Source organism: Carcharodon carcharias, chromosome 14 (genome assembly GCF_017639515.1).
Source record: "Carcharodon carcharias isolate sCarCar2 chromosome 14, sCarCar2.pri, whole genome shotgun sequence".
Classification (NCBI taxonomy): domain Eukaryota; kingdom Metazoa; phylum Chordata; class Chondrichthyes; order Lamniformes; family Lamnidae; genus Carcharodon; species Carcharodon carcharias.
The window spans coordinates 48,967,836-48,995,416 of record NC_054480.1 but is presented as its reverse complement, the minus strand read 5'-3'; the positions used below and the strand labels follow the sequence as shown (position 1 = coordinate 48,995,416).

The window sequence follows — 27,581 nt, the reverse complement described above, 5'->3', positions numbered from 1 at the left end:
ATTACTGGTATTCTATAGATTTTCAAATCTGTGAGGATAGTTGAACAGAAAAGGAAAGGTTAGCTCTGAGGGTAAAGTTAAGATCTTGTGGAATTGTTTTAAAGCACTGTTAACTGTGTGAAGTCGTTCTTGTGTTTAAGCGTAATTATGTTTTTTTTTGCTTTTTATTAAATAAAAGTGTACTATAAAATCATCACAAGTAGTCAGGGACATCCTTTCCTGATTTCAGAACCTCTCTTCATATTATACGAATTGTGGAAACCATTTTGGCAGCTGTTTCAGGTTTCCCTTTGGGATTTGAGCAGCTCAGCATTTACCATCAGTCATGACATAACAAAATTGGAGGCACTTTGTGGGGTATTAAAAGAATAGTTCCTTGATTGGCTTGGAATTGGTGAACTTAAAGGCAATGAGGGCAAGGAATACACTGAACCAGAAGTGGTATTGTGAGATTTTAAAGTGGGAGACTGCAAAATGGCTTTGGCCGTTGCTAAGATTTTGCTGGGAGTAAAAGATATAACCGTGGATGGTTTACAAAAGGTAATGAAAGCTAAATTAATAGAATTGGCAGAAAAGTTACAATTAGGATTACCTGCAGGGGTAAGGAAATTGGTCATAATTGAAGGTATGGCACAGCATTTAAAACTGGAAAGGATACCCAAGGGACCGAATTCTCCAAGGGGTGGATCATTGGAATTGGCTCAAATTCAATTGGAAATGAAAGAGATAGAATTGGAAGAAAAGGAAACGGAACAAGCATTTCAAAGGGAACAGGCAAAAAGGCAGGAGACAGAAAAGGCAAGAGAACAAGAAGAAAGAAAATAGGAAAGGGAATTTGAAATGGCAAGGTTAAAAAAGGAAGAAAGAGAAAAAGAGAGACACAGAGAATTCCAGCTTAAAAAGTTTCAGTTAAAAAAGAGACACCAGAAGGTGTGGAAGGGCTTATTTCCAGATCAGAACCCAGTGGGAAGATGTTTAAATTTGTACAAGCTCTTCCAAAATTTGAAGAAAGAGATGTCAAAGCATTCTTTATTGCATTTGAGAAGATAGCTAAATAAGTGAAATGGCCAAAAGAAATTTGGACATTGCTATTACAGAGGAGGTTTATAGGTAGAGATAATTAGGTATATGCATCACTGTCAGAAGAAATATCTGGGGAATATGATGCAGTAAAGAGTGTCTATGAGTTGGTTCCAGAGGCATACAGACAGAATTTGCAAAATGTGAAAAAACAGCTTGGACAGACTTAAATTGAATTTGTAAGAGTCAAAGTAATTTTGACAGGTGAATAAGGGCATTAAAAGTAGAGGGAACCTATGAAGCCCTTAGAGAAGTTATTCTTTTGGAAAAATTTAAAAATTCACTTCCTTCAGTGGCAAGAACCCATGTGGAGGAACAAAGGGTTAAAATTGCTAAGCAGGCAACAAGATAGCAGATTATGAGCTGGTCCATAAATCTAAATCATTTTTTTGATACCGTTTTAAATCTGAGAAGGATAGAAAATGGGAAGGTAAGAGGAAGGTAGGTAGTCAAGGAAGAGGAGAAGCTGGAGATTCTAAGGGGATTTCACCTCAGAAAGGAGGGTGCTGAGAGTGGAGGGGATGTAAGAAAGCTTAAATGTTTTCATCATAATAAATTTGGCCATATAAAGTTCATATGCTGGGGGTTACATGGGAAACATTGTGGAATGATAGGAACTACAAAAGGTGATGTAAACTCAAAGACTGTGGAACAAGGCAAACTGGTAGGATTTGTTCAAGCAGAAAAGGAAGCACAAGTATTAGCCAAAGGTGTGAAAATGGGTTCACAATCTAATCAAAGGAATGTTGAAAGGCAGGTTGCAGACATGTTTAAAGATTTCATCTGTGAGGGAAAAGTCCTTTCATGTGTACAAGGTGGAGTTAGCAAAGATATACAAATCTTAAGGGATGCAGGAGATAGTCAATCCTTAATGTTATGAGATAGTGATATTTGATGTCCAGAGGGAATTTTGCAAGATAAGGTATTAATAAGTGGAATTCATGGAGAAACAGAGAATGTCCCATTGTCTAAGGTGAATTTGAAAAATAGCTTGAAAACAAGTAAAATGATTGTAGGAGTAGCCGAGAAATTGCTTATTTCAGGGGTTCAATTTACCTTAGGAAATGTATAGCTGGGTCACAGGTGGTGTGATGCCTACTGTAGTTGAGCAGCCTGTGGAAAAGCAATCCACAGAAGTGTTGCAGGAAGAACACCCTGGTTTGTTTCCAGACTGTGCGGTGTCACGATTACAGACACATAAGTTGAGACAGGAGGAGGAGGAGCCTAGAAGACAGGGCAAAGAGACTGAAGTGCAATTAGCTGATATTATCTTTGATAAGATTGTTCAGGAAGACAGAATGGAGGAGAATGAAACTGAAATGTTTAGCTCAAGGAAATTGTTAGAGTTACAGCAAAAAGATCTAAAGATAAAGCAGTTATACCAAACAGCTTATTCAGAAACTGCGCTCTTGGTCTATCAGCGGGGATTTTCTGCACCCGCCCGCTGCCGCGATCTTCCAGTACCACCGCAAGTCAATGGAATTCTGGCTGGGGCGCCACCTCACCTGTGGCGGGTCCCACCCACGACAGGGATGGAAAATCCTGGCCTATGTATCAAAGTTCAGGCAAAGATTGAACAGAGCATGCAAATTGGCTAAAGAGTATTTAAAAATATCATAGGAAGTGAGGAAGACAGAGCAGATAGGAAGGCAAAAACTCATAGCTTTGTAGCTGGGGAAAAAGTGTTAGTATTGTTGTCAGTATCAGGCGAACCATTAAAAGCCAGGTTTAGTGGGCCTTACCAACTTGAAAAGAAATTAACTGAAGTGAATTATTTGGTAAGAACTCCACATAGAAGAAAAATCCAGCGGGTATGTCATATAAATATGGTCAAAAAGGACTTCGATAGGGAGGATAACCAAAAAGAAAAACTATTAGGAGTGATGAATCAGGAAAAGGAAGTAAGGATGGAAGATTCTGAAATTGACTTTCCTCCAATTCAATTGGACAATGAGGAAGTGCTTAAAAATCTGAATGAAATACTGAGTTACCTTCCAGATAAGAATCGAAATGACTTGAGAGTGCTTTTGCAGTCACTATCTTTGGGGATAAATTGGGAAAAGCAAAGATAGCTGTACATGATGTAGATGTGGGAATTCTGTTCCAATCAGACAACATCCTTAAAGGTTGAATCTAGTAAAATTATCATAAGTGCAAAAAGAAATTGAATTTATGCTCAAGAATGACATTATTGAGTTTAGTTGCAGCAGCTGGAGTTCACCTGTTGTGATGGAACTGAAGCCTAACGGAACACAAAGACTGTGTGGATTATTGAAAAGTGGATGCAGTGGTGAAAGCAGATTCATACCCTATTCCATGTTTGGAAGACGGCATAGAGAAAGTGGGACAATCAAAGTTCTTTACAAAGATTGACTTGCTGAAAGGACATTGGCAAGGACCTCTATCAGAAAGAGCAAAAGAGGTTTCAGTTTTTGTAACACCAGATGGGCTCTATCAGTTCAAAGTCATACACCATATTAATCTGCAAGAGAGACAAGTGTGTAAGTGAGGATGGTGCAATGTGTTTGGGTGATGAGGCTGCTATGGTTGAATAGCTGGCTGTGTGTGCAAACTGACTTGTGGGTGTATGGTTTGCAGTGGAGCTAAGTGCATGAGGCTGAGATGAAGCTGTGAATGTGATGTAGGAGGCGTGCTTGACAGAGACTGTTGGCAGGTGATTAAAGATGTGTGGTGAATGGAGCAGTATGTGAGGCTAAAGGCTCTTTTGTAGGGATGTGGCATTTGAAGGTAAATTCACTGACCTCGACGACTCATGTCAGGTCATGACACTCCTTCCTGCACTGCATCAGGTCCTTGGGGCTACACTGCTGGTGTTGACAGTGATGGCTATCTAGTTCTCTGCCTTCTCAGTGTCTGTCTGGAGTGTCACCTAGACCTTGTAGATAAAGGACCCCTGTCCTGTTCACCTCCTGCATCAAGGCCTCCAGTGGTGTGTGAGAGAACATTGGAGCACACTCTTTTCCCTGTTGCACCATTTCATTCTACTTCCTGTACAGAGGCCCTTCCCCAGCCACATCCAGCAGTTACTCCTGCCAGAATGCACCTCCCCTTTAAGAGGTGTAGGTTGGTTTTAAGTAGTGCAGGCTGACTTTAAGTAGTGCTTGTCTAGCATAAGTTTGATATGCAGCAACTTAGCAGTGTATTTAGTGATGGGTTGCATGCTCCTATAATTTAAGTTAGCAGGCAGTATGAAGTTTGTGTGCTGTCTGCATTGGAAGGAATGGGTGTGGGTTAATCATGCATTATGATCCCCAGTCCCATTTTTTGACCTTATCCAAAGACTTAATCTGTATCAATCTGTTATCTGAAGTATATTGAAGTTCTTAAGTGTTAATCATTGACAAGCCATATAATCGAAGTATACCTAGAAATCTGTGGCCTAACTGAAGTATCTTTTTAGGCAGTTATGTCAATTCATTTGACAAATTGTTCAATACCAAAGATTACCCTGGTAGCTATAGGTTACTAGGAAAATAGTGATGGTACATTGAACTGAACACTTTAACTGAAATGTTTGCAATGCGTAAAAGACATACCTTCAAATGAATTGCAATCCATATAGTATGGATTACTTCACAGTTATTATAATACAATATGGGCAGGATTTTCCACACCCGCCCGCGAATGCGATCTTCTAGTCCCGCTGCAAGTCAATGGACTTCTGGCTGGGGCGCCGCTTCGCCCATGGCAGGTACCACTCGCAGCGGAGCCAGAAAATCCCGGCCTATGTTATCTTGCTAGTGTGTATTTTTAGTCTATTGGAAGTCATTTAATAAATTAAATCTGCATTTTTTACAAACTGACATTTTAATTGACTGGTACCTACTATTATAAATGAAGCTCAGATGAAATGGAAAAAATATTTTTTTCACAAAACTATTTCCATTCGGATCAATCAATTTAATAACTTTACACATGAATTGAGATGTTATGAAGTGAGATAAAACCAAATTTAGTAACTTTACACATGAATGGAGATGATATGAAGTGAGATAAAACCAACAACTGACTAACTTTAGCCTTTTCTTGTATTTGGTGTTAATTGAATTGTACTCACATCAGAATGTTTTAGTTTGTTGTATTATATCTTGGAGATTTGGCAAGAGAATTATCTAAAAAGAAAAATTAATAATGATGGTGTTTGTGAGTTGACAGATTAGCAATTCCAACTTTCAATCAAGATTTTATCCCACACTTCTCAAGAAGACACAATGGAATGGGAAGCATAGGGGCATCAAAATGAATACCTTTTTAATGCTTTATATTTTCTGAATGTCCAAATTAACAGCTCAAAATGGCCAGAAATAATCATACTTCAATAAATGTTGCAGGCAGACACACATACTTTATTTGGATAAGGAACAATATCTTGTTAATAGTTTGGGTTTTCTTTTTCTTCTTTCCTTATTTTCCTTGCACATTGACCACCCCTGAGTGACTTGGAAGGTCACTGTCTCCCTGGTTTCATCTTATGCCTCTGATTCACTAATCATCCAGGATTAGCCTAGAGTCTCCAGGAAATGAGCATTAATCTGCTGAATACTGGTCCGTAAAACCCAGGGGAAATATTTTAGGGAAGTTATAAAATGTTTTCCTTTTCATTTTCTTTGAAAACTTTCATTTATTAGTTATAGAAATATTGGAAATGGGAAATAGTTGTTTGATTATGCAGTCCTGTTGGAGGTGGGAGATCCTGCATTGAAACCCCTGGGAATATAGCCAACTTGTTTTGGCAATTCCAACTGTTAGATGGTGAATATCCCTTGGTCCTGGTGAACGTTTCTGCCTGAAAGCACATCTCAGGAATTATTATTATAGTTGCAAATACGTACTGTGATGTAAGACAGCAGAACTACTGAACTTGGTTGAAAGTCTTGCCCTCAAACTCTTTCAGTGTTATTCCAAGTGAAAACAAAAATTCTTTCCTGCTGCTCCTTCACTGTCTCTTCTCCTCCTGTGATTGAACTCCCCAACACAGATACCTGGATTTTGCAGTCAGCAAAAGTGAATAAATGCTACTCATATTCACATAGAGAAAAGCTGCCCACAAAGTTTTAATGGACTCTAGAGTGTAGACTTCCTCTTTTCTGATGTCAGTTTAAATTTGGCCTTCTATAGGGGATCTGTAATAGAGCAGGTAGCAGGGAGCCTGATTAACCAATCAGGTTGAAGAATTCTCACAGTTAGCAAAGCAGGAAACTTAAGTTACAAAAAAATTACATGAAATTGGGGCATACACATGGGATTAAGGGAGGAACCGAAATAGCAAAACACAAACTTTATTTTTTTCCCTAAAAAGTCTGCAGTATTTGAATTAGTGGTTCTCAAAATACTTTGACGCAGGACCACTTAAGTGGGGAAAAAGACTCATAGATCAATTAACAGTGCTACCCAACTCACTTTTGCTTGTCACCACAAAAAAAATCATCAGCGTTAATAGGAAGATTGGCATTGCTTTTGGTGAGACACCAATGAGGTGATGTCTGGTTCTAAGCTGGAGAGCCTCAATCACATTTCAGGCTCCACATTTAACCAATTCATCTTTGTTTTCAGCCCCACAAATGTTGAAAGTCCAATTTCACTGTTGGATGTTGTAACAGTAGCATAAATCTTGCTTGTAAAATTACATTGATGTTGCTCGCGCCGTGCCACATGCACGAGAGCAAGTCTGGTTGTGTGGCATTACAAGTGGTGAGAATAAGGTTTCTGACCTGTTCTCTCATATGCTTTCAACCATGGCATTACATGTCTGTTACTCTCATTTTGGACCAGCGCATGGACCAACTGGAGGACCCTCATGGACCACACTTTGAGAACCACTGATTAAAATTTTCTTCTGAAGGAATGAGGCTCCATTCCTGTAAAATTAAATTTTCAGGGCCAGAGAAGTTCTTCAGAAGTAATTATTACTTAGTACAGAATTAAAAGCACAATAACCTCTGATGGAAAAAGTCTTAAATTTATTTTTTAAATAAATCGCTGGCTAGGCCAGCGTTCTTGCCCATCCTGAACTGCTCCTGGACTGAATGGCTTGCTTGGCCATTTCAGAGGGCAGTTAAGAGTCAACCACATCACTGTGGGTCTGGAGTACATGTAGGCCAGACCAGGAAAGGTTGCAGATTTCCTTCCCTATAGGGTATTAGACCAGTTTTTACAATAATCAATGATAGTTACGTGCTCGCCATTACTGAGACTAACATTCAATTTTTGAAAATTTTTATTTTTTAATTGAACTTAAATTTCCATGAGCTGATATAATGGCACTTGAACCTATGTCCTCAGAACATTGGCATTACCATTAGACCACCACCTCCCCTCAAATTAGCAACAAATGCAAAAGTACAGCCTTTGGATGAGTAGGCAACTTCCGGATTTCCACATTCAACTGCACATGTACAGACACCAGAAATTGCTGTCAGCTTTACCCAGTAATTATAGCAAGAGCTGACAGCTTCACCATTATTACTACTGCCCAGGCCATTGTTTATCTGATGGTCAAACCAAGAATTTGCACAACTCACACATTACGCATAACTTAGATCAAATATCAGCCAAGTTAGATGTCAAATTTCTGCCTAATAAATGGAAGCCTATGCTTCACTAGCAGTTGTGCATTTTTCAGTTTATACTTGTTAAGACAAACTTGGTTCATGGACAAGCATAACTTTTAAAAGGTTTTGAAGCAAGTGCCTTTGCTTGGAATTATGTATATATGAAAATATTCCTGCTGCCAAATGCTTTTAATATTAACTGTAGAAAGATAATCATTGTGTTTTCACAGGTTTTTTATCCGTGTTTGGAAACAGTGTTCTCTTGTTTATAGCATACCGGAAAAGACACATCCTTAAACCTGCTGAATATTTTATTGTAAACTTAGCTATCAGTGACCTTGGAATGGTATTAACTCTATTACCACTGGCCATACCATCATCTTTTGCACACAGGTAATTAAAACACACCAATTAATTTATACCAAATTCAATTTGAGCATTTCAAGAGTTGTTGTCACTAACAATGTAAGGATCTGCAAGGAATTAGATCAGAAGAATTGCTGGCCCAGATTTGTCCAATTCAGTTAGACTTGGCTGAACTTTACACATTATTTTAGTTTCATAAATATAATCCAACATTCTCCAAGATTTTACCTTATGGAGGAATAGGAAATTTTAACTCTTTTCTAGTCCTTTAACAAATATAGACCTGATGTAATCAAATCACAGAAAGAATACATCACAAAACACATATGGGAAGTTGAAATTTGGACTGCAAAATTTGTATCTTGTAGTTTTTATGTTTTTGACGCTGTGGATGCTGTCTTACATCCAAAGTGGCATCTACACCATGTGTACTCAATTCTGGACCAGGCCATGATGAAGATTCCATTTTGGGTAGGTTGCTAGGAGTGTGCACTGGAAGTATGACTGATGTCAGTCAGTGTGTAAGGCTAAAAACAAAAAAAATGCGGATGCTGGAAATCCAAAACAAAAACAGAATTACCTGGAAAAACTCAGCAGGTCCGGCAGCATCGGCGGAGAAGAAAAGAGTTGACGTTTCGAGTCCTCATGACCCTTCGACAGAACTTGAGTTCGAGTCCAAGAAAGAGTTGAAATATAAGCTGGTTTAAGGTGTGTGGGGGGGCGGGGGCGGAGAGAGAGAGAGGGAGAGAGAGAAGTGGGGGGGGTGTGGTTGTAGGGACAAACAAGCAGTGATAGAGGCAGATCATCAAAAGATGTCAACAACAATAGAACAAAAGAACACATAGGTGTTAAAGTTGGTGATATTATCTAAACGAATGTGCTAATTAAGAATGGATGGTAGGGCACTCAAGGTATAGCTCTAGTGGGGGTGGGGAGAGCATAAAAGATTTTAAGATGTTTAAAAATAATGGAAATAGGTGGGAAAAGAAAAATCTATATAATTTATTGGAAAAAAAAGGAAGGGGGAAACTGAAAGGGGGTGGGGATGGGGGAGGGAGCTCAAGACCTAAAGTTGTTGAATTCAATATTCAGTCCGGAAGGCTGTAAAGTGCCTAGTCAGAAGATGAGGTGTTGTTCCTCCAGTTTGCGTTGGGCTTCACTGGAACAATGCAGCAAGCCAAGGACAGACATGTGGGCAAGAGAGCAGGGTGGAGTGTTAAAATAGCAAGTGACAGGGAGGTTTGGGTCATTCTTGTGGACAGACCGCAGGTGTTCTGCAAAGCGGTCGCCCAGTTTACGTTTGGTCTCTCCAATGTAGAGGAGACTATATTGGGAGCAACGAATGCAGTAGACTAAGTTGGGGGAAATGCAAGTGAAATGCTGCTTCACTTGAAAGGAGTGTTTGGGCCCTTGGATGGTGAGGAGAGAGGAAGTGAAGGGGCAGGTGTTGCATCTTTTGCGTGGGCATGGGGTGGTGCCATAGGAGGGGGTTGATGAGTAGGGGGTGATGGAGGAGTGGACCAGGGTGCCCCAGAGGGAGCGATCCCTATGGAATGCTGATAGGGGGGGTGAAGGGAAGATGTGTTTGGTGATGGCATCATGCTGGAGTTGGCGGAAATGGCGGAGGATGATCCTTTGAATGCGGAGGCTGGTGGGGTGATAAGTGAGGACAAGGGGGACCCTATCATGTTTCTGGGAGGGAGGAGAAGGCGTGAGGGCGGACGCACGGGAGATGGGCCGGACACGGTTGAGGGCCCTGTCAACGACCGTGGGTGGAAAACCTCGGTTAAGGAAGAAGGAGGACATGTCAGAGGAACTGTTTTTGAAGGTGGCATCATCGGAACAGATGCGACGGAGGTGAAGGAACTGAGAGAATGGGATGGAGTCCTTACAGGAAGCGGGGTGTGAGGAGCTGTAGTCGAGGTAGCTGTGGGAGTCAGTGGGTTTGTAATGGATATTGGTGGACAGTCTATCACCAGAGATTGAGACAGAGAGGTCAAGGAAGGGAAGGGAAGTGTCAGAGATGGACCACGTGAAAATGATGGAGGGGTGGAGATTGGAAGCAAAATTAATAAATTTTTCCAAGTCCTGACGAGAGCATGAAGCGGCACCGAAGTAATCATCGATGTACTGGAGAAAGAGTTGTGGAAGGGGGCCGGAGTAGGACTGGAACAAGGAATGTTCCACACACCCCATAAAGAGACAGGCATAGCTGGGGCCCATGCGGTTACCCATAGCCACACCTTTTATTTGGAGGAAGTGAGAGGAGTTGAAGGAGAAATTGTTCAGCGTGAGAACAAGTTCAGCCAGACGGAGGAGAGTAGTGGTGGATGGGGATTGTTCGGGCCTCTGTTCGAGGAAGAAGCTAAGGGCCCTCAGACCATCCTGGTGGGGGATGGAGGTGTAGAGGGATTGGACGTCCATGGTGAAGAGGAAGCGGTTGGGGCCAAGGAACTGGAAATTGTTGATGTGACGTAAGGTGTCAGAGGAATCACAGATGTAGGTGGGAAGGGACTGGACAAGGGGAGAGAGAAGGGAGTCAAGATAACGAGAAATGAGTTCTGTGGGGCAGGAGCAAGCTGAGACAATCGGTCTACCGGGGCAGTTCTGTTTGTGGATTTTGGGTAGGAGATAGAAGCGGGCCGTCCGAGGTTGGGCGACTATCAGGTTGGAAGCTGTGGGAGGAAGATCCCCAGAGGAGATGAGGTCAGTGACAGTCCTGGAAACAATGGCTTGATGTTCAGTGGTGGGGTCATGATCCAGGAAGAGGTAGGAGGAAGTGTCTGCGAGTTGACGCTCAGCCTCCGCGAGGTAGAGGTCAGTGCGCCAGACAATAACAGCACCACCCTTGTCAGCGGGTTTGATGACAATGTCAGGGTTGGACCTGAGAGAATGGAGTGCAGTAAGTTCAGAGAGAGACAGGTTAGAATGGGTGAGAGGAGCAGAGAAATTGAGACGACTAATGTCGCGCCAACAGTTCTCAATAAAAAGATCAAGAGAAGGTAAGAATCCAGAGGGAGGGGTCCAGGTGGAGGGAGAATATTGGAGATGGGTAAAAGGATCCGTTGAACTGGGAGAGGACTCCTGCCCAAAGAAGTGAGCCCGGAGACGAAGACGGCGGAAGAAGAGTTCAGCATCATGCCGAGCCCGAAATTCATTGAGGTGAGGACGTAAGGGTATGAAACTAAGTCCTTTGCTGAGCACTGAACGTTCAGCATCGGAGAGGGGAAGGTCAGGGGGTATAGTGAATACACGGCCGGGGTTGGGATTGGAAGATGGGGTGGAGACGGTGGGATGGGCAGGGGTGGAGGGTCCTAGGTGGGTGTTGGTGTCGATGAGTTGTTGGAGCTTGCGTTCCTTAGCACTTGAGAGAAAGAGAAAAAGTTTCTTGTTGAGGCATCGGATGAGCCGAAGAATAAAATGAAACTGGGGGCACGCGCAGCTTTGAAAAAGGGTACGGCGGTGCTGCTGGAGGGAGAGATCGAGTGTGTTCATATGGCGGCACATGGCACTGAGTGTGGATTTCAGAATGTGACGGGAACAGCAGTCTGAGAAACGTTTTATGTCCCGGAGATACCTGTAATCCTGGGTGGGTTCGAAACATGAGGGGTGGAATTTCAGTTGAAATCCACGTGGGGTAAGTCGGAGACGGAGACAGTCACTGAGAAAGGAGATATGGCTGTGAAAGCAGGTTTTAGTAAACACCTTGTCAAACACCAGGAGGGAAATGGAAAGCAATGAATGTGAGCAAGGCAAAAGAGAGGAACGGAAATCTTGTCGCAGAAAAGAACAGAACTTCTTCAAGGAGGTAGGCATTTCTTTTGCCTAGCTCACCTTCATTGCTTTCCATTTCCCTCCTGGTGTTTGACAAGGTGTTTACTAAAACCCGCTTTCACAGCCATATCTCCTTTCTCTGTGACTGTCTCCGTCTCCGACTTACCCCACGTGGATTTCAACTGAAATTCCACCCCTCATGTTTCGAACTCACCCAGGATTACAGGTATCTCCGGGACATAAAACATTTCTCGCACTGCTGTTCCCATCACATTCTGAAATCCACACTCAGTGCCATGTGCCGCCATATGAATACACTCGACCTCTCCCTCCAGCAGCACCGCCGTACCCTTTTTCAAAGCTGCGCGTGCCCCCAGTTTCATTTTATTCTTCGGCTCATCCGACGCCTCAACAAGAAACTTTTTCTCTCTCTCTCAAGTGCTAAGGAACGCAAGCTCCAACAACTCATCAACACCAACACCCACCTAGGACCCTCCACCCCTGCCCGTCCCTCCGTCCTCACCCCATCTTCCAATCCCAACCCCGGCCGTGTATTCACTATACCCCCTGACCTTCCCCTCTCCGATGCTGAACGTTCAGTGCTCAGCAAAGGACTTAGTTTCATACCCTTACGCCCTCACCTCAATGAATTTCGGGCTCGGCATGATGCTGAACTCTTCTTCCGCCGTCTTCGTCTCCGGGCTCACTTCTTTGGGCAGGAGTCCTCTCCCAGTTCAACGGATCCTTTTACCCATCTCCAATATTCTCCCTCCACCTGGACCCCTCCCGCTGGATTCTTACCTTCTCTTGATCTTTTTATTGAGAACTGTTGGCGCGACATTAGTCGTCTCAATTTCTCTGCTCCTCTCACCCATTCTAACCTGTCTCTCTCTGAACTTACTGCACTCCATTCTCTCAGGTCCAACCCTGACATTGTCATCAAACCCGCTGACAAGGGTGGTGCTGTTGTTGTCTGGCGCACTGACCTCTACCTCGCGGAGGCTGAGCGTCAACTCGCAGACACTTCCTCCTACCTCTTCCTGGACCATGACCCCACCACTGAACATCAAGCCATTGTTTCCAGGACTGTCACTGACCTCATCTCCTCTGGGGATCTTCCTCCCACAGCTTCCAACCTGATAGTCGCCCAACCTCGGACGGCCCGCTTCTATCTCCTACCCAAGATCCACAAACAGAACTGCCCCGGTAGACCGATTGTCTCAGCTTGCTCCTGCCCCACAGAACTCATTTCTCGTTATCTTGACTCCCTTCTCTCTCCCCTTGTCCAGTCCCTTCCCACCTACATCCGTGATTCCTCTGACACCTTACGTCACATCAACAATTTCCAGTTCCTTGGCCCCAACCGCTTCCTCTTCACCATGGACGTCCAATCCCTCTACACCTCCATCACCCACCAGGATGGTCTGAGGGCCCTTAGCTTCTTCCTCGAACAGAGGCCCGAACAATCCCCATCCACCACTACTCTCCTCCGTCTGGCTGAACTTGTTCTCACACTGAACAATTTCTCCTTTAACTCCTCTCAATTCCTCCAAGTAAAAGGTGTGGCTATGGGTACCCGCATGGGCCCCAGCTATGCCTGTCTCTCTATGGGGTATGTGGAACATTCCTTGTTCCAGTCCTACTCCGGCCCCCTTCCACAACTCTTTCTCCGGTACATCGATGATTACTTCGGTGCCGCTTCATGCTCTCGTCGGGACTTGGAAAAATTTATTAATTTTGCTTCCAATCTCCACCCCTCCATCATTTTCACGTGGTCCATCTCTGACACTTCCCTTCCCTTCCTTGACCTCTCTGTCTCAATCTCTGGTGATAGACTGTCCACCAATATCCATTACAAACCCACCGACTCCCACAGCTACCTCGACTACAGCTCCTCACACCCCGCTTCCTGTAAGGACTCCATCCCATTCTCTCAGTTCCTTCACCTCCGTCGCATCTGTTCCGATGATGCCACCTTCAAAAACAGTTCCTCTGACATGTCCTCCTTCTTCCTTAACCGAGGTTTTCCACCCACGGTCGTTGACAGGGCCCTCAACCGTGTCCAGCCCATCTCCCGTGCATCCGCCCTCACGCATTCTCCTCCCTCCCAGAAACATGATAGGGTCCCCCTTGTCCTCACTTATCACCCCACCAGCCTCCGCATTCAAAGGATCATCCTCCGCCATTTCCGCCAACTCCAGCACGATGCCACCACCAAACACATCTTCCCTTCACCCCCCCTATCGGCATTCCGTAGGGATCGCTCCCTCCGGGACACCCTGGTCCACTCCTCCATCACCCCCTACTCCTCAACCCCCTCCTATGGCACCACCCCATGCCCACGCAAAAGATGCAACACCTGCCCCTTCACTTCCTCTCTCCTCACCATCCAAGGGCCCAAACACTCCTTTCAAGTGAAGCAGCATTTCACTTGCATTTCCCCCAACTTAGTCTACTGCATTCGTTGCTCCCAATGTGGTCTCCTCTACATTGGAGAGACCAAACGTAAACTGGGCGACTGCTTTGCAGAACACCTGCGGTCTGTCCGCAAGAATGACCCAAACCTCCCTGTCACTTGCCATTTTAACACTCCACCCTGCTCTCTTGCCCACATGTCTGTCCTTGGCTTGCTGCATTGTTCCAGTGAAGCCCAACGCAAACTGGAGGAACAACACCTCATCTTCCGACTAGGCACTTTACAGCCTTCCGGACTGAATATTGAATTCAACAACTTTAGGTCGTGAGCTCCCTCCCCCATCCCCACCCCCTTTCAGTTTCCCCCTTCCTTTTTTTTCCAATAAATTATATAGATTTTTCTTTTCCCACCTATTTCCATTATTTTTAAATATCTTAAAATCTTTTATGCTCTCCCCACCCCCACTAGAGCTATACCTTGAGTGCCCTACCATCCATTCTTAATTAGCACATTCGTTTAGATTATATCACCAACTTTAACACCTATGTGTTCTTTTGTTCTATTGTTGTTGACATCTTTTGATGATCTGCCTCTATCACTGCTTGTTTGTCCCTACAACCACACCCCCCCCCTCCACTTCTCTCTCTCTCTCTCTCTCTCTCCCCGCACCCCCCCCCCCCCCCACCCCCCCACACACCTTAAACCAGCTTATATTTCAACTCTTTCTTGGACTCGAACTCAAGTTCTGTCGAAGGGTCATGAGGACTCGAAACGTCAACTCTTTTCTTCTCCGCCGATGCTGCCGGACCTGCTGAGTTTTTCCAGTGTGTAAGGCTAATTTGGCCTTATCAGTGTCACTTCAGATGTCTATGCTCTGGCCATCCCTCACACAGTTGAGCATCCATTCAGCATCAGGAAGGGCTTCCTGTCAGTGCCATTTAAAAAAATCATCAACCACACTCAGGTTAGTTGTTGATTTATTTCTGCTGATGTTGCTGGGCTAATAGAAGTATTGGGTGGCAATTTGTACTGTCATTTAAAAGTGGTAAAGTGTACATGGTGTGGCAATGTGGTGAAGGATTTGGCTTTCATTTCAAGGTTTCTGCTCAGACTGATTACTACCAATCATGAATTTTGTGGTTTCCATCCCTGTTGGCCTGCAGAAGGATAGGGATTATAAGCAGAGATGACACAGAGGAGGACAAGCTGCTTTTATAAAGGATAGAAACGAATAGGATATGGTCATAGGGGTTGATTCACAAAGTTATTGCTGAATGAAAAATTATTTCTTACACATTTTTCACAATACTTTGATTTTTTTTTAGCACCCCATGTGTTGCTTATTGTGGGAAACTTCAAAAAATCTTTATATAAGTGGAAGAGCAAGAGAGCTGAGAATTGAGGTTCAAGTAAACTAATCAAAGTATAGATGTAGAAAGTAAGTGAGAAAGAAGTGGCGGTACTACCCGGCTATGTGGAAAATTGCCCAGGTATGTCCTGTACACAAAAAACAGGACAAATTCAACCCAACCCATACTGTCTACTGCCCAATAATCTCTCAATCATCGGTAAGGTGATGGAAGGGGTGATCAACAGTGCTATCAAGCGGCACTTGCTTAGCAATAACCTGCTCACTGATGCTCAGTTCGGGTTCCGCCAGGGTCACTTAGCTTCTGACCTCATTACAGCCTTGGTTCAAACTTGGACAAAAGAGCTGGACTCCCGAGGTGAGATGAGAGTGATTGCCCTTGAAATCAAGACAGGATCTGACTGAGTGTGGCATCAAGGAGCCCTAGCAAAACTGGAGTCAATAGGGATCAGCGAGAAAACTCGCCACTGGTTGGAGTCATACCTAGCACAAAAGAAAATGGTTGTGGTTGTTGGAATTCAATAATCTCAGTTCCAAGACATCACTGCAGGTGTTCCTCAGGGTAGTGTCCTAGGCCCAGTTATCTTTAGCTGCTTCAACAATGACCTTCCTTCCATCATAAGGCCAGAAGTGGGGATGATCGCTGATAATTGAACAATGTTCAGCACCATTCGCAACTCCTCAGATACTGAAGTAGTCCATGTCCAAATGCAGCAAGATCTGGACAATATCCAGGCTTGGGCTGACAAGTGGCAAGTAACATTTATGCCTCACAAGTGTCAGGCAATGACCATCTCCAACAAGAGAGAATCTAACCATTGACCCTTGACATTTAATGGCAATACCATTGCAGAATCCCCCACTAACAACATCCTGCGGGGTTACCATTGACCAGAAACTGAAGTGGACTAGCCACATAAATACTGTGGCTACAAGAGCAAGTCAGAGGCTAGGTATCCTGTGGCAATAACTCACCTCCTGACTCCCCAAAGCCTGCCCACCACCTACAAGGCACAGGTCAGGAGTGTGATGGAATATTTTCCACTTGCCTGGATGAGTGCAGCTGCAACAACACTCAAGAAGCTTGACACCAAACAGGACAAAGCAACTCGCTTGATTGGCCCCCCCTTCCACAAATATTCACTCCCCCCACCACTAATGAACAGTGGCAGCAGCGTGCACCATCTACAAGATGCATTGCAAGAACTCACCAAGGCTCCTTAGGTAGCAACTTCCAAACCCACGACTGCTACCATCTAGATGGGCATGGGTAGCAGATACCATGGGAACACCATCACTTGGATGTTCTCCTCCAAACCACTCACCATCCTGATTTGGAAATATATCGCCGTTCCTTCACTGTCGCTGGGTCAAAATCCTGGAACTCCCTCCCTAACAGCACTGTGGGTGTACCTGCACCATAGAGACTGCAGTAGTTCAACAAGACAACTCACCACCATCTTCTCAAGGGCAATTTGAAGCGGGTAATGGATGCTGGCCTAGCCAGCGACAACCACATCCCATAATTGAATTTTAAAAATGTGAAATACTGTATACCATTAGGTTACATTAGGTAACAGCAGATAAGATACAAGAGAATAGCATATAGAGAAGGAAAACTGTATGAATATATTTTGGGCTGGATTTAATGGAGGTAACGTGCCTATTTTGCCACTGGCTGGAAGGCTGGCGGGAGGGCTGCAATGTCTATTTTATGAACGTCCACCAAATTAAGTGCCACACAGGCACCAAACTGGACAGTGGCCATGGGAACAGAGGTACCGCCTGCCGAAAGCTGCCAGCCAATCAGAGACAAGCAGCTTTGTTCAATGGCAGCACCACTCAGGAGGTAGTGGCTGCTACCGGTAGTGCACCACCTGAGGCCCAGGATCATTGCTGGATCCCAGGGCAAAGGTGAATGAAGGCTGGAAGGGGCATTGCAGAGTTGGGGTCACAGGGGAAGGGGTCAGCAGCAAGAGCAGGGGGTGGCTTTCAGCGGGTCCTCACTTCCCAATTTCACTTCCCTCCACCAGGCCTTTGAACAAGGGATCCCCCATGGGAGCCTGCAAGCAACCTCTCAAGGTTTGCTTATCATGCTCCCCACGTGGTGAGCCTCCCACCCCCAACTGATATAATGCCATTGATGGTAGTATGAGGCCCTTAAGTGGACATCCATTGCCCACTTAAGGACCTCAATTGGCAGTGGAGTGTGAAGGTCATTCATGGGACTTCCTGCTGTGGACTTAATTGAGGTAGAAGCAGGAATGTTGCAGGGTTACCACCTGCCACCATCCAGTCTGATTAACTGTCCCCTTAATACCAAACTTGTCATGGGGTAGGGCATTAAATTCCTTTGGCTCTTGATAACAAATAATATCTTCCAGTACAATCATTTGATTCAGCGCTTGATATCAAGGATCAATCATCAAGCTGAGTTCGAAGTTTTTGGCATATTTATGAGAGAAGCACGAAGCATCTCCAACTTGAAATTAGAAAACCAGATGCGAAAAGGAAGTTTGACAACTTTATTCAATTAAAAAGTTAGGCATATATATCTCAGCAATGAGAAGCATTTAAATTAAGTCATGTCCTCCTTAATCTAGGATACAGGATTCTTTAATCTTATGAATACTCTTGCAAGATGACTAACAGAGCATCTTTCTTCCAGATGGTTGTTTGGCCAAGGATCATGCATCTATTATGCTTTCTGTGGTGTTTTGTTTGGTATCTGCAGCATTACTAACTTGACGGTTTTGAGTGTTGTCTGCTGTATGAAGGTCTGTTACCCTGCATATGGTAGGTTCCAAATTCTTAATATTAAGTATTTGAACAGCTTTACAGTGTATATTGAATTTCAAATACAGTTTCATGATTATTTGCAATAATACATCAGCCCTAGACTGCTTCATCTACAGAGAAGTGCATAGAATTTGCAGAACTAGACATTCAACCCATGAGAGTGGGTTGACAGTGTTTATTCTCCATATAGCTGGGGGGCCCTGGTGGTGTAGTGTTAATGTCACTGGTTGAGTAATCCAGAGCATCAGGCTAATGCTCTGGGGACCCAGGTTGAATTCCACCATGGCAATTGCTGGAATTTAAATTCAATTAAATAATCTGGAATATAAAGCCATTCTCAGCAATGGTGACCCTGACAGCTATTAGCCCGATGCAATTTTGGTTTTCCAATAGGTTAAGCATGCCATACACCAGGTTCACCCAGTGGAGTTTAGAGAACTTTTGAGTAAAGGTAAGTCTGGAAATAACATAACGGCCCATGTTGGACTGGCCAGTCAGCCAGGCAGCCTTTAAATTTTTGATTAAGCCTCATCCAAGGGCAGGATGAAATCTCTGTTAGGATATAAAATTATAAGAAATATCTGGGGACAGCATTTTTACGAAGTATGCTTTCAGGTGCTTGATTGTGCTGCATGGACATTTTCTTTTATTCTGTGGAGGTCTGCAGGCCCCTGAGGCAGCTGTCTGCCTTCAGGGAGCTCAGTGGAAGTGCTCACCTATGCCCATGGTGACGTCGTAGCCTGCCCCCTTCCCACCCCCACCCCCACCCTGGCAGCGCTGAGCTTTTCAACGCGTTTCATGCTCGTTGGCCTTTAATTGGCCAGGAGGGTGAAATCGCAGTCGGGTGTTGATTGCGGTGGGGGCCCCATTTCCTGACCACTCTCAGGCCCACCGATCACGCATGCCTGACGAGGGAAAGATTGAGGCCATAAAGTAGATTAGAGTACAACTTGTCTTCAAGTGGCCTAAACAGCAATTATTAAATGGAAACACTAGAGGACTTCTCCAAATGTGAAAGAGTTGACTAATTTGTGTGATCCTGCCTGCAATCCCCCCCACCAGTCCTCTGAGCTATTGCCTGCCTGACTAGCTCCAGACATAAACCCACCTTGTTGAAGACTTATTAATGAGGTCTGGCCAGTGCCCTTCACCCAATGACCTTCTAAACTGGTAATTGGCTGCACTGTGTTGGGTGTGGAGTTGGGTGTAAGAACCATGGTATTTCCTGTAGATTGCAGCAGGCCAGGGTCAAATTTAGCCATTGATAGATATTTTGAAATTTAGCTTTTCTGGGAGATGATGGAATATTTATGTAGTACATTCCCTGAGGAAAGTAAAGAGGTGAGGAACAGCTCAAAACTGAATAAATTGAATGGGCTCTTTGAAAGGATTGGATTTTGATGATCTTTCAATGTGCCAAAGTGTTTTTGTGCATCATGTTGTAATTAGTGCTTCCTGTTTGATTCTAATCCCAGTGTTTTTACATTTTTATTCTATAACAGGCAACAGATTTACATCAGAATATGCGTGTCTCCTGACTACCTGTGTTTGGGTATATGCTTCCATATTTGCCATTTCTCCTCTAGCAAATTGGGGTCATTATGGAATGGAGCCTTATGGGACCGCTTGCTGCATAGACTGGAAAGCACCAAATACAGATTCCAATGCAATGTCCTATATCATGGCACTCTTTCTGTTTTGCTACATCTTCCCCTGTGGTATAATCACTATATCGTACACTCTCATCCTGTTAACAATAAAAGAATCAAGAAGAGCAGTGCAACAGCATGTATCCCCACAAACAAGCACAAGCAATGCACACAATTTAATTATAAAGGTAAGTCTGGAAATACCATAAAGTAATGAGACGAACAACTTGGCTAGAAACTCTTAGCCTCTAGTAAGGTAAAGACAGTATTAGAATGACTTGTGGGAGGAAGAAATTGAGACACATAAAGTTTGAGCTCAGTGTCTGCTCTTTTTTTTTGCACAATGAAATGCTTGGTACATTGGGGAGCCTGCCAGACAGCCTGCACACAATGTCAAGGGACATGAAGAGGTTTGATTCCAACTTGGCAAACGGTTCTGTGCGAAGTGGTGCTCACGCTTTTGAGTGTGGAACTCCATTAGTACACTTGTGGACTCAACCATGATGGCAGCGTTTGATGATCGATGCATCAACCTCCATTGTGGCACAAGCGAAAGCCACTCAACATCTTGGTGCTGCCATGCAAGCTCAGACTACTGCCATCATAGTTGCAAATACCGTATTCAAAGGGACTTACAGGGTATCACAGCAGTCCAGCAGCCTGTCCTCCAACAGATTACTAGAATTGCTGCAGAGCTCATGGTGACAAAGTTGTGCACATGCAGCAGACCACCATGAATCTTAACACCCACACTCTGCCGAGTACAGCAGGGCTCCTCCAGTGTGGTCTAGACAGTGGAAGCATTATTTTGGCAAGCCAATGTCCTGCCCTATCACATTCCATGTGGCAATGTGGCTTTTGTCAAAGGTGTGCTGCTCATATGTGCTTGAGTTGTGCAGCAGAGTGATGAGCCATGTTGACAGAGGATAGCGCTTTGGTTTGTTGTGTGACTCAAAGTTAGACTGCTGTAGACAGAAGACGTTATGACTGCTTCCAAAATACTGGATATTAAGCTGCATAATCTGCTGTGTGTGGTCACACCATCAGCTGGATGTTGAAGAAGTGAACCCTTTTGTGGTTATGGTACATCTCAGTGTTAACATGTGGTACCTGCAAAATGACAGTGGTATCCTGTATTATGGGGAAGTCCGCAATTCCCGTAGAGCAACATGCTGTAGTCTGGCAAAAGAGAACGAAATGTATTCAGCTCCTCTGGCCTCAGCAACAGCAGACAGCAAACTGCAAGATGTTGCAAATATCATGTACTCCAGCCTGGAAGGAGCTAGACGCATAAAAGCTCATAGCTATGGTCAGCTTCTCAACCAATGGCTGAGGTGTTCTCATTCAGTTCAGAGTTTACAGTTATAGCAGCAGCAGGTGACAGATTTCAATGAGGACCTCTTTAGTGAAGCATACTGTTCCTTGCTGAGGTTCAGGTCGGAAAATTGGACAGGTATGGTCACTTCTCCCCCTTCTCCTTCTTCCAGCAGCTGGTCCTGCTCTGTGTTGCCTCTCCTCCTTTTCCCTATCATTTTGTACTCTAAGGGGAATGCAGACTACTGCACCCATGTTTGGTAGCTAGTAGCTGATGTAGAATCCTTGTAGTCAGGACAAAGTCCTTCAGTAGCTGCCACACTACTCCCTGTAGACTTTAACAACTTTAAATATCTCTAGAAAGCACCAAAAACTTCTACAATTACAGCAAGAGCCTGTAGAAACCAATAAGCAATTAACTTGAAAGTAATGATGACTCCTTTAAATAGAGCTGGTGGGGATTCCTTCTCGCTATTGAATGTGTGATCAGCAGTGCATGCTTAAGAGATGGTGTTGGCTGAAGCATTGAACTCCAAAATGGCAGCGCTGCTATCAAATCAGCATTAGCGGCTGATGGACATTATGATCTGCCTATTCTGCATTCTTCTGGCAGACAATTCCTGCATGCACTCTAATGCCATCAACAAAATAGTGTTCAGTGTGGTTCACACCAGAAGTGTGCACATGTCACAGATGCCATTTTGAAACCAAAACTGTACATGTAGTGCCAAGAAACTTGATGCTAAGCAGATGAATTTTGTGTCATATCATTGTTTCATTTGGGTTTTCCTTATCCTTATTTATAGAAAATATCTTTGATGATTTTCCACTGAGTAGATTTTCAGCTCTGATAGCCTAATATTTAGCATCACCTAAGCAGAGTGCAGAAAAGAAAATCAGACAGGGAAAATTGCACAGCCCTTACAGAACTGCTGGATTTTTCTTCCACTAAATTCAATGGAGGAAAAGTGAGGCAACATGCTATTAGGGTCACAGGAATGTAGGATCAGTAGACCAACTAAGCCCTTGAGCCTATCATGTCATTGAGTGAGATCATGGCTGATCTGCCACTTAACCCTACATACCCACCTTTGCTCCAAAACCATTAATACATCTGGCTAACAAAAATCTATCACATTCATCTCTTAAATTAACAATTGCACTTTATGGCAGGGTTCCAAACTTCTACCACATTTCTGTGTAAAAGTGTTTCACTCCTGAAAAGTGTGGATTTAATTTTTAGACAATATCAACCAGGAGAAATAATTTCTCCTGATTTACCCTTAATATCTTAATAACTTCTATCAAAAAAACCCATAACCTTCTAAATTCCAGGGAAATCAAGCCTTGTCTGTTTTATCTCTCCTTGTAAGCTTAAGCCTTGAAGTTCATGTACCAATCTAGTAAATATATGCTGCACTCCCTCCAAGGTCAGTATATCCTTCATAAGGAGCAATGCCCAGAACTGCTCACAGTAACTCCAGGTGTGGTCTAACCAGGCCTTTGAATAGCTGAAGCATGACATCTACCCCCTTGTATTCTAGCCGTCCATTTATAAAGGCCAGCATTCCATTGGCTTTTTTGGTTATTTTCTGTATCTGTTGATAAGATATTAAGGACCTGTGTAACTGGACTCCAAGTCTCTACTGATCTTCATTGCTTCTAGCTTATCACCACTTAGAAAATACCCTGATCTATCTTTTATGGTCCAAAGTGGGTTACCTCATATTTGCCTACATTGAAATCCATTTGCTACAGTTTTGCCCCTTCACTTAATCTATTAATATTTCTTTGTAATATTATACTTCCATCTACACAACTTACAATACCACTATCTCTGTGATTGGCAGATGTAGATAGCTGGTTTTCTATTCCAACATCTAAGTTGTTAATGAATACAGTGAAATTTTGAGGCCCCAACACAGCTCCTTGTAAGACACCATTAGTCATATCCTGTTAGTTATCCCTACTCTCTGTCTCTTGCCACTCAGCCAATTCCCTAACAGGTCAATAAACTGCCTTCAATTCCATGAGCTTCAAACATCCATAGACATTCCTCCATTCACTATTTCAGTTACCTCTTCAAAAAATTCTATCAGATCCATCAGGCGTGATCCACCCATGAGAAAACGAGAATAGTCTGCCAGGTTTTTCTTTCTGCTCTCCACCTAGGCAACGCTTAATGCCCGGGCACTGAAGGGGAAACACATCCTCAGCATGGTCTGACTTTTCCGGGCCCATTGGGGACAGGCTGGGGGGCAGGAGGGCTAACAAAAGGCATTGGGAGGGAAGCCCATTATCTACCCACTGTCATGCCATATTGCCAGCGGCAGAAAAGATGACAGTTCATACTTCTACCAGGAGGCCAACTGAGCTACTTAATTGATCAATTCACAGAATCACAGAATCACACAGTGCAGAAGAGGCCCTTCGGCCCATCGAGTCTGCACCGACACGTGAAAAACACCTGACCTACCTACCTAATCCCATTTACCAGCACTTGGCCCATAGCCTTGAATGTTATGACGCGTCAAGTGCTCATCCAAGTACTTTTTAAAGGATGTGAGGCAACCCGCCTCCACCATCCTCCCAGGCAGTGCATTCCAGACCGTCACCACCCTCTGGGTAAAAAAGTTATTCCTCACATCACCCCTAAACCTCCTGCCCCTCACTTTGAACTTGTGTCCCAGGATTCAGGATGACTTGCTGCCTCCGCGGGCCTTTTACCTATGTCAGGAGGACCTGCTGCCATGTGGGGAGACCGCCCACTGAAAGCTGGTGGCCAGTGGGATCTGGATATGGGCTTCCTTTATGGGCACTCCATAGCCCACAGAATGTCTCCACCAGCAATGGGTGCTGTCATGCAAACTTGCTGCTGCTACTTCACGATTCTACCAACCCACCCCATCACTGCACCCCATTCTCCCCGCCCCCCCCCCACCCCACACACACACACACACACACACAATTGATGAGGCCAGGCTACCTAGCCCCAGCTTTCCCCCCCATCTACCTCAATGCTCTTCAAGGGTTTTCAGCCATTGGTGTGCCTTCTACCTGCCTGAGCAATGACTATTGCTAGCAGTGACACAGCTGGGTCAGCTGATTTGCCAGATTTTTTCTGGGGGCTGGAAGCTCTTGGGCTACGATTCTTAACTGAACTGTGGCCCATTGGCATCCCATTAATTATCCTCTACCAGAAATATACTAGCCTGGATCCCACTGCCCATTGAAGTGAGGTCACCTCCCACTTGTAGCGGGGCTTGCCAGCAATTGACAACATCCAGCTCCATTTTCAGGCTATTCTTGTGGATGAGCAATATGTTGTAAGAAATGTTGTAATGCAACAGTTTCTTACCATTTCTCCTCATCTAAAGAAGCTATCTTTCTTGACTATTTCTCCTTCAAAGCTTCAAAGAAACTCTCTGATTGGAACAAGGTGGGATTATTAATGCTTTCAAAAACATTATCAGGACCAATCAGGTTTTAATAACAGGAAGTGCTGGAAAAACTCAGCAGGTCTGGGTGCATCTGTGGAGACAGAAACAGAATTAACGTTTTGAGTCCATGTGATTTTTCATAGCTTTTTTATTTTAGATTTTAATAACTGCCCAATCATTTTTTTTAGATTGACAAAATTCTGTAATTTTCATATGAAGTTTAGACAAGATTTCTATCATTGAAACTAACTTGTTGTGCACTGTGATTGAGTTAAAGATGCTAACATCAACCTTAAGCAAAAATGCTTAATTTGTGTCACAATCATTATTACTGTGACCATTCATTTTTCATTAATTTACAGTTGAGTGTGACTGTGTGCATTGGATTCTTCACATCATGGACACCATATGCGGTTACAGCAATGTGGGCAGCGCTTGGGAATGCTGATAAGGTTCCACCTCTAGCGTTTGCTCTGTCAGCTATATTTTCAAAAACCTCTACCTTATACAACCCGGTCATCCATCTGCTGTTTAAACCAAACTTTCGGAAGTTTCTAAGCAAAGACATGGCACATTTAATCGATCTGTGCAGGCGGCAAAGTGGACCTTGCAGTAGTGGACCAGATCTGTCTTTAAAATCAGTTTGCGATCAGACCACATTGAATTCTTGCAAACTTCCAAATGGAATTGTGGATCTGCAGGATGCCTGCGACACATGCACTGATACATTTGAACATTTCAGTAACCATCCAAAATCTCAGCGTTCACAAGGATCCTCACCCAAAGCCAGTATTGATGTTTCAAGTGATAACAGTACAGCACATGAACAGATGAAAACTACCCTTGTGGTGCTAACTGGAAACATTTCATCTGAAAACATTGAAGTTGCAATAGACATACTGCCCACCAAGCTTACTAAGGATCTAATATAACACTATTATAACATTTCTATATTTTTTTTTATCACATTAAACACTGAAAGCATTGAAAGATCCACTGACAAAGTAGATTTCAGTATGGTGAAGATGGATAAGATATTTATAAAAATCAAGAGATGGTATAAATTGTTTTGTCATAAAGTTTGCAATTTTTAGTACTACTTTAATTCTGTATATTTGGAATAAGTTTTTAAAGTGTTAACACATCACATGAAATTAAAACAGTAAATAGGGTTTATGAATGTGTTATTGTGTTTGTATGTTAATATCACACCAGTTTCACCCCATGTACGTAGCAATATGTTGAAACATTCCATGAGCACTGAGTGGAATTTTGACTCTCAAGAACAGGTGAGTTGGGGGAGGATAGACTGTTCAGTAAAGTATTTTTAGATTGTGACTGCAATCCAGCTCCAGTGTGCCCACTTTCGAGTTTAAAGATGGCATATGAGCAACTGAAGCCAGGACTTTAACTAGTGTGGTAGTGAGTGTACTAATCACAGCAATTACTTTCCTTGAGAGGCATTAATTAATTTTTCAACTGGATTTTACTTAGCTCTAAATTTAACATCTTCAGCACAAGTTTTCTAGGGACTTGGGAAACAGACCTGTGAAACAGAGGTGAGGTGCTGTCAGCTAACTATCTTCTGTTCTCCATCAAATCACTATACAGCTCTTTATTCCTTTTCTTGTGCATGATTTTTTCTCCCTCCATATTCTGCTGTTCTGTTCCATCTGATTAGTTATTTATTCGTAATATTTTCAGATTCTGATGTCGGGCAATGCGTGAAAAGTTGACAAGTCACTTCTTTACACCGAAGTTGTGCCTGACTTGCTACACATTCCCAACATTTCGTGTCATAGCTTCACTGACATATTGGCCAGAAGTTGCCGGGTCCCTGTTGGCAGGTTTGCAAAAATTCTCCAGGCAGCCTTCCTTTTTTTTTAATTCATTCACGAGATATGGGCTTCACCACCTGGGCCAGCACTTGTTGCCCATCCCTAACTGCCCCTAAGAAGGTGGTGTTGAGTTGCCTTTTTGAACCGCTGCAGTCCAAGTCACTTACCCGACTGCTCCCAAAATTTTATAGGGGTGGGCGAGTCCTAAGATGGCCTGCCCACCTCACACACAATTAGGCCCTTAGGTAGCCAATTATTGTCCACTTGAAAGCTATTTCCCACCCCGGCCGCAATTTTGAGACTGGCGGGAGGTGGTCAGGGATGTAGGGGAAGCCCAGCAGGTAATTGGTCAGGCCTCGGGTGGAAAAGCAGGGGACAGTCACCTCCATCAGTGACCCCCTTTCTTTATTTGGACCACCCCACCAATGACTGTCCCTCCTCCCCTCCCCCAGGATGTTCCCTCCCACATTGGTCTTTCCAAAACCACCCCCATCCTCCCTCACATCCCTCCCCCCGCCTCAGGGCCTCCGTTCCTGTCCCCAGCATGAGACCCCCCAGACTTACCTTTATCGTGGGCTCAAAGATATGAACATACAAATTAGAAGCAGGAGTGTGCTATTCAGCCCCTCAAGCCGGCTCCACTATTCAATAAGATAATGGCTAATCTGATTGTGGCCTCAACTCCACATTCTGCCTACACCTGATAACCTTTAAGTGCTCTCAGCACTTAGAATCTGGGGACTGCCTGTGGTCCCAGCAGTGACAAGTACTCCTAGTGGTTTGGGGCTACAGAGCTGTCAGCCATTCAAATTGAAAGGGGGAAGTGGGACTTCCTCCAAATGAGGGGCAGAAGTTCTGTCTCCAGCCAATTAATGGTCAAATGGCCACAGGGCTGCAATCATTGGTTGGGATGTGTTCGCATTGACCTTTTTGTATAGAAGTTGAAAATGCTGCAATTTGAAAA

At 43.9% G+C, this 27,581-nt stretch overlaps 1 protein-coding gene across 1 annotated transcript in view; it reads left to right on the top strand.

Annotated features, from left to right (window-relative positions):
• LOC121287531 (opsin-5-like) overlaps window positions 1-25,711 on the top strand; it is a 56,098-nt gene extending 30,387 nt beyond the window's left edge. Inside the window, exons 5-8 of the mRNA XM_041205465.1 lie at window positions 7,883-8,045; window positions 18,246-18,373; window positions 19,879-20,213; window positions 25,142-25,711. Of these exons, the coding sequence (XP_041061399.1) occupies window positions 7,883-8,045; window positions 18,246-18,373; window positions 19,879-20,213; window positions 25,142-25,711 (1,196 nt within the window). The remainder of the gene's footprint in view (window positions 1-7,882; window positions 8,046-18,245; window positions 18,374-19,878; window positions 20,214-25,141) is intronic.
• Window positions 25,712-27,581: the final 1,870 nt, after the last annotated feature.